Source organism: Gekko japonicus, unplaced genomic scaffold (assembly GCF_001447785.1).
Source record: "Gekko japonicus isolate JY-2015 unplaced genomic scaffold, Gekko_japonicus_V1.1 scaffold3537, whole genome shotgun sequence".
Lineage (NCBI taxonomy): Eukaryota > Metazoa > Chordata > Lepidosauria > Squamata > Gekkonidae > Gekko > Gekko japonicus.
In genome coordinates, this window is record NW_015169282.1 from 11,087 (window position 1) to 18,411 (window position 7,325).

Sequence of the window (7,325 nt, forward strand, 5' to 3'; positions counted from 1 at the left end):
TCTTTTATTCAAATATACCCACTCTGAAAGAAATACTTCCCAGGACCACATAGTACCTTGAACGCCTTAAACCCTCGATATACCTACCCAGAAATAGAGAAAGCATAAAGGTTTGGAAATCCTTTAAAAATTTCCTGGTGGCAGCCAGAATATCCAGTAGAATAAAATATAAAGAACACTTTTAAAGTAAAACCAGACCTCCCCAGTTAAGGGGTCATCACAGTGACCATCCATCCCACCCCCCACGTGCGACACACAGTGCCCAGGGGAGGGAAGTTCCCTCCCTGTGAAGGGGGATCGTGCTTTCTGAACGTCCTCAGTTATGGGGATGCAACCTACACATCTATTTGTTCATTTGGAATGCTTAAAGGTTGTAAACACATAAGGATTACTAGCTGAACCTCAGGACACACAGAGGAGAAGTTGAGGCAGGATTCACTGCTCAAATGACCGCTGCAAATTGGCCCAGAGAAGTGTTTTTCGGCTGTTCAGGAAGGCGAGGAGGATTCATTTTTAGTAAGAAAAAGACCCTGTTTTCAGGAAACGTCCCGACTTCTCTGATCTACCACACATAAGTCGTGTTTGTTTGTTTTTTTTAATTGAGGGGTTTGGGGTAAAGAAAAAGCCACCAGCAGGTGCACTTACTGATCCACAGGTGGATGTGGTAGAGGAAGAACCGCCCCAAGACTTGGTCCAGCGCTCGGTTCATCTTCAAGCCCGCCGGCACGCCCATCAGCCACTGCAGGAGGTCTTGGAGCTGCTGGGCAACGAGCTGAAGGAGAGAAAACAGCACGGGGTTAGGCGGGGAGCGGCTCCTCTGCGCGCGGGGACACGTCCAGCTGCTGGCTGCTGGACCGGACCGTCAGTCAACCCGGGGCCAGGGTTCTCCACTCTGGAGCAGCAGCAGCAGCAGCCGGGGTCTTCAACGGCCTCTGCCGCCGGAGAGCTGTTTACCGCCAATGATGGGATGAGGTCTAGAGGTTCTGCCTGCGAACACGCGCTGCCATTGAGTCAAGGGATGGTCCACCACAACGGTGTGTGTCTGAACACGTGACTCTGCCTTACAGGCTCAGACCTTTGAGACACTCAGCCCAGTTTGTCTGCTCCCTCCGGGGAAGAGGTCTTTTACACCCTTTACGCGGAGGTGCCGGGGATTGAACCTGGGACCTTCTGAATGCAAAGCAGGTGCTCTGCCGCTGAGCCACAGCCCCACCCCAAAAGGAAATCTAATACTGAAGGTGCTTGATACGGAGTCAGACCATAGGTCTTTTTGCTGTTGTTCAGTCGCACAGTCGAGTCCGACTCTCCGCGACCCCATGGACCACATCATGCCGGGCCCTCCTGTCTTCTGTCGTGCTCTGGAGTTAGCACAGGCTTTCGAGTAGGAGCCGCCGCCACCACCATCATTACGCCATCATCATTATGTCACCATCGTCACCATCTTTCTATCTACGCCCCCCTCATTAGTCCCACAAATTGACCATCTTCAGAGCAGGGACTATTGGGGGTGTGAGATGTGTCTGGCAGAGGACAATCGCTGTATGGACGTATATTGTTGCTGCTATATTTATTGTTATTATTGTTGCTTGTTCTTAACAAGTCAATATTATCCATTCTGAATGGCAGCGGCTCTCCAGGAACAGGCCTTTCCCATCACCTACCACTGGATGAAGAAGGAGGAGGAGGAGAGGAAGAAGAAGAGTTGGTTTTATACCCCGCCCTTCCCTACCCGGAGGAATCTCAGAGCAGCTTACAATCGCCTTCCCTTCCTCTCCCCATAACAGACACCCTGTGAGGCAGGTGGGGCTGAGGGAGCGCTGAGAGAACTTGTGACTGACCCGAGGTCACCCAGCTGGCCAGATTGAACCTGGGACCTTCCAAGCTGAAACACCGTCACAGAGCTATGAGCCCCTCCCCAGAAGTAAATTGTGCGCATTTTTTCCCTGTCCCATCAACCAAGGAGCTCGGAGATGATGGGCAAGCCTCCCCCCCCCCCCCCGTTATCCCCACAACAACTCTCAGGAGTCGGTCAGCTAGCAAGTCTCAGGAGTAGGTCAACCCTCAGGAGTAGGTGAGCCAGTGAGCTCTGCGGCTGATTCGGGATTTGAACTCGGGGTCCTTGAAGTCCAATTCCAGTACACTGAGACTACCACACCCCTCTGGCTCTGCTCTGGCTGCGTTCATGCAGACTCTCACTTCTACCGCAAAAGGGGAAATAGTTCCATGTGTACGCTGCAAAGGGCAAAGGCGTTTGGATTACCCAGCCATTTTCATCAGCAGGATGGGATTAGTATTTTCCCGCATAAGGAAAAAGTACACTCGATAATATCAAAACTCAGCAGCAGAGAAGGACTGAGCAGATGCTCGGTTTAGAAAAAAGACAGCGGTGGGGAGCAGGGATATATGGAAGCAATTTATAAAATTATACGCAATGTGGGGAAGATTTCCACCCTCCTGCGTGATGCTAGGGCTTGGGAGTCTGCCTGAGAAGCTAACAAGCTGCGGAGTCAGGAGAGACAAAAGGAAGGATTTCTTCGTGCAACTTATAAGTATGTGCCAGTGTGGTATAGTGATCAGAGTGTTGGACGAAGAGCTGGGAGTCCCGGGTTCGAATCTGCACTCTGCCATGGAAGCTTGCTGGGTGACCTTGGGCCAGTCAGACATTCTCAGTCACAAGCAGAAGAAGAAGAAGAGGAGGAGGAGGAGGAGGAGGAGGAAGAGGAGGAAGAAGAAGACCCGCTCTTCACTACCCCAAGGAGTCTTGGATCATCTTCCAATCTCCTTCCCTTCCTCTCCCCAAAACAGACACTCTGTGAGGAGGAGAAGGAGGAGAAGTAGAAGACCTCCTTTTCACTACCCGAAGGAGAGCATCTTACAATCGCCTTCCCTTCCTCTCCCCACAACCGACACCCTGTGAGGCAGGTGGGGCTGAGAGAACTCTGAGAGAACTGTGACTGACCCAAGGTCACCCAGCTGGCTGCATGTGGAGGAGGAGTGGGGAATCAAACCCGGTTCTCCCAGATTAGCGTCCGCCACTCTTAAACCACTACACCACAGCTGGTGACCTACCTCACCAGGCTGTTGTTGTGAGGAGAGCATGGAGGGAAGGAGAACAATGTCAAAAGCTGCTTTGGGTCCCCGCTGGAGAGACAAAACAGGGTAGAAGTATCTAAATAAATTACGGCATCGACTGTCACTCGATGGAGGCTCATGATTCGAGAGCTGACAAGCAAACAGATTCTTCTGCTTACTGCGCGTGCCCAAACAGCCCAGGTTGGGTCTGTTCTTCTGAGCAGAGCGGGATACGTTTAGGAAAGGTCCCATACGAATAAACAGGCGTCTCAGAGATGAATTCTGGAGATTTCTAATTTTGGAACTCTTTGCCTATTTGCTGCAAAGCTTTTAAGAGACAGTCACAAGCTAGAACTAGCTTGTCTGCACCAGTGTTCCCTCTAAGCTGAGTTAGTGTGAGCCAGCTCACAGTTTTTTTAGCCTCCGGCTCACGCATTTTTGCCTTAGCTCAGGGAGGGTGGCTGCAGAGCAAACTAACGGATGCAGTAGCCAAAGTCGCTCACTTGCAGCTTTAATGCCAGTGGCTCACAAAGTGGAATTTTTGCTCACAAGACTCCACAGCTTAGAAGGAGCATTGCACGCACACACACACACCCCCCCGCACAAGGCCTGGCCACAATCCAAAACGGAGCTGCTTTCTCCACCGACTTGCTCTTTGGGGAGACCCGGGCTCGACTTCATAAATAGATCTCATTCAATATTAAAAGCGTTTGGGCGACAGCAGGGCCACAAATCGCTTCCCCCGGAATGAAAGATTTAAGCATCCTGAAAGCCACCTTGGAGCAAAGCGTGCAGCGTGGGAAGGCACGGGCCTGGAGCCAGCCCCCATGTCTTTGGTCGCCCGTTCGGCCTGCCATTCCCAGCCACTACCTGGCTCCCGCTCATGAGGAGGGGGACAAACATCGTTACGAGGCCCACATTTATAATACTTCGCTAGGCCTTCAACTCCCAAGTGTGTGTCTACTGTTGACACGAGCGGGCCCAAGAGATCTGGCTGCACCCCTCAGCTTTCCACAACGGCTGCTCAAGGCCAAGGAGAAGACATGAGATCCCTGGGCCAGCACCCGGGGGGGAGGAGGAGTAAGAAGAAGAAGAGGAGGAGGAGGAGATTGGATTTATACCCCACCCTTCACTTGGAGTCTCAGAGTGGCTTACAATCGCCTTTCCCTTCCCCTCCCCACAACAGACACCCTGTGAGGTAGGTGGGGCTGAGAGAGCTCTCTCAAGAACTGCCCTTGAGAGAACTTGTGACTGACCCAAGGTCACACCAGCATACCTAACAAGGGATACTCCAAAATTCAGCTCATTCTGTCACTTTGATCTAGAAGAAGTTGGATTTATACCCTGCCCTTCACTATCCAAAGGTGTCTCAGAGCGGCTTACGAACTCCTTTCCCTCCCCCTCCCCACAACAGACACCCTGTGAGGAAGAAGAGGAAGAAGAAGAAGAGACTGGATTTATACCCCGCCCTTCGCTACCCGAAGGAGTCCCAGAGCGGCTTACAAACTCCTTTCCCTTCCCCTCCCCACAACAGAAGACACCCTGTGAGGTAGGTGGGGCTGAGAGAGCTCTGACAGAGACTGCTCTTTTTCAAGGACAGCCCTTATCAGAACTATGGCTTGCCCAAGGTCATCCAGCCAGGTGCAAGTGGAGGAGAAGTGGGGAATCAAAACTGGTTCTTAACCAGAGTGGCTTTCCCTTTGCCTCCCCACAACAGGCACCCTGTGAGGTCGGTGGGGCTGAGAGAGCTCTGGCAGGAACTGCTCTTTTTCAAGGACAGCTCTTATCAGAACCACGGCTTGCCCAAGGTCATCCAGCCAGGTGCAAGTGGAGGAGTGGGGAATCGAACCCGGTTCTCCCAGATTAGAGTCTGCGCACTTAACCACGACACCAAACTTTAAACCCATTATTTCAAGTCCTCTCCTCTGCTGCCAACAGGAACCACTCCCTGCCCTCCTCTAAGGGAGAGCCCTTCAAATACATCAAGAGAGCCATCCTGTCCCCCCTCAAACTCCCCTTCTCCAGACTGGACATCCCCAAGAGTCTCGGCCCTTCCTCCGGCACCCCAGAGCCAGCAGTGCCGGGGAGAACCAATGCCAGGAAAAGCACAGCTTGACTCTCCCCGCCCCCAAAGAGATGCCAAACGGAACTTGCAGAGCTGGCAGTGGAGCAAAGGTGACATCGGCGCTGTGAGCTGTGACCTTGCGCTGGTCTCCTTTGCCTCTGGGGACAGGACCCCCGGGAATGGAGTGGAGGGAGCCATCGGTGGGCCCGTCGGTGACCGGGAGGTGCCAGACGGCAGAAGGAGAAAGGGAGGCAGGCGCCTGGAGACCTCAGGGACAAGGGAGGCGGAAGGGCTTTTCGCGAAGGCAGCTGAGAAAACACAGAAATGTGGGTCCTGCACAGAACGGGTGGACGTAAGACTCGTTCTGCAATAAGACAGGGACAGCGGCCGTCTCTAGGAACTGGAGGACAACCAGCTATTCAACTTATCTCTTGCCTTTCCTCCAGGGGACAGGAGATTCCCTATCCAGTCCTGTGAGGCAGCCTGTCCTGAAAGGTGCTAAGGGAGACCACCCGCGTGGCACTTGAAATCGGCCCGATCTGCTCTTTTCCGGCTTGCTTCAGACGAACCGAGGCACGAAACGGCAGTCGCAGAGCTCGACGGGCCAACACGCGTGCCGGAATGGCCCACACTTGAGAGAGCAGCCGTCCTCCGGCAAAAGAGCGCGCCTACGAATTGGGCGAGTCACAGATAGCTTGAGAGCGCTCCAGCTCTGGAATGAGACGCACCATTCAGCCGCTGGGCAATGCTCCCTCCAAGCTGTGGAGTCTCGTGAGCAAAAATTCTGCTTTGTGAGCTACTGGCCTTAAAGTTGTGAGCGAGCGATCTGGCTGCTGCATATATTAGTTAGCTCTGGAGCCCTCCTTCCTGAGCGGAGACAAAAACGTGTGAGCTGGAGGCTAAAAAACTGTGAGCTAGCTCACACTAGCTCAGCTTAGAGGGAACACTGCCGCCGGGCCTAAAGGCTGGCGGTGAAGGAGATCGATCGTCCGGCTGGAAAGCGAAGAGACACCAGCTGCCTTTCCCTGTGCAATGGCCCGACCACAACCTCTGATACTCATCTGGAAACCAAGCTACTCTCGCCCATGGAGGTTCACAGCCAGATTCTTACTGACTGCAGATAAGCAATTGATAGGGAAACCCACACTGCCCAATGATGCACAGCCCACGACCAGTGTTCCCTCGAAGCTGAGTTAGTGTGAGTTAGCTCACAGGTTTTTAGCCTCCGGCTCGCACATTTTTGCCTTAGCTCAGGAAAGATGGCTACAGAGCAAACTAATTTATGCAGCAGCCAAATTGCTCTCTCACAACTTTAATGCCAGTCGCTCACAAAGTAGGATTTTTGCTCACAAGACTGCACAGCTTAGAGGGAACATTGCCCACGGACATCACACAATGCACCCATCTATCAAGGCTCAGAAATGTGCACCTTGAATGGCAGAGGGTCTCAGTGCCGACGTTCTTCGCATCATTTGCTATCTGATCTCTCTAACTGGAGGTGCCGGGGACTGAACCGGGGGCCTTCTGCATGCGAAGCCAGCACTCTGCCACTGAGCGACGGTCCCTCTCCTCCACGCAGACCATGTCCGTTAACGGTTGGAGCCACAACCTCAAGCCCAGCTGGACTTACATCAGCCATCGGGATGAGCGCATTAGCAAGATGACCGATCCGATCCTTCTGGTACAGCCAGCACATCAGCAGGATTCCCAGGGCCACGTCCAGGAGGAGGGAAACAAAGATGTTGGCTTTCCTGAAAACAGGGTAGAAAGAGTTAAACTGAGGTGTCGGATAAAAAGATGACAAAAGTCAGGACAGGGACGACATCTTTTATAGGATGCGGAGAGCAGACCAAAAATTGTCCGACCCACTGTAAGTCCTCGTGGCATGGTGTGACCTACCATGGTAACACAGTGCCTGGAAAGACAATGTTCCTAAGGTTTTGGGTTTTAAGAATGATAAATAAATTGGTCTCTATTGGAAATGGAATGAATTGATATTACATATGGGTAGAAGGTATGAATGTTAGTTTTGAAAAACGTGTGATCAATTAGGGGGAAAGGACTGTAGTATTTAGGTTTTTTTATTTCTGGTCTTTAAGGTATAAATTATATTTTGTAAGTGTGTATTTATGAAAAGGCTTTGTTTTGTTTGTATCGTTGGGCGTTGGATTCAGGCAGGGGTCATTTC

The 7,325-nt window shown here is 52.2% G+C and overlaps 1 protein-coding gene across 1 annotated transcript in view; it reads right to left on the minus strand.

The window, feature by feature from the left end:
• Positions 1 to 7,325, minus strand: part of PIGQ (phosphatidylinositol glycan anchor biosynthesis class Q) — a gene marked incomplete at its 3' end in the record, with an annotated part of 53,289 nt that overhangs the window by 9,812 nt on the left and 36,152 nt on the right. Inside the window, exons 5-6 of the mRNA XM_015416569.1 lie at positions 6,768 to 6,888; positions 646 to 772 (exon numbers count right to left, since the gene is read on the minus strand). Coding sequence (XP_015272055.1) covers positions 646 to 772; positions 6,768 to 6,888 — 248 coding nt within the window. The remainder of the gene's footprint in view (positions 1 to 645; positions 773 to 6,767; positions 6,889 to 7,325) is intronic.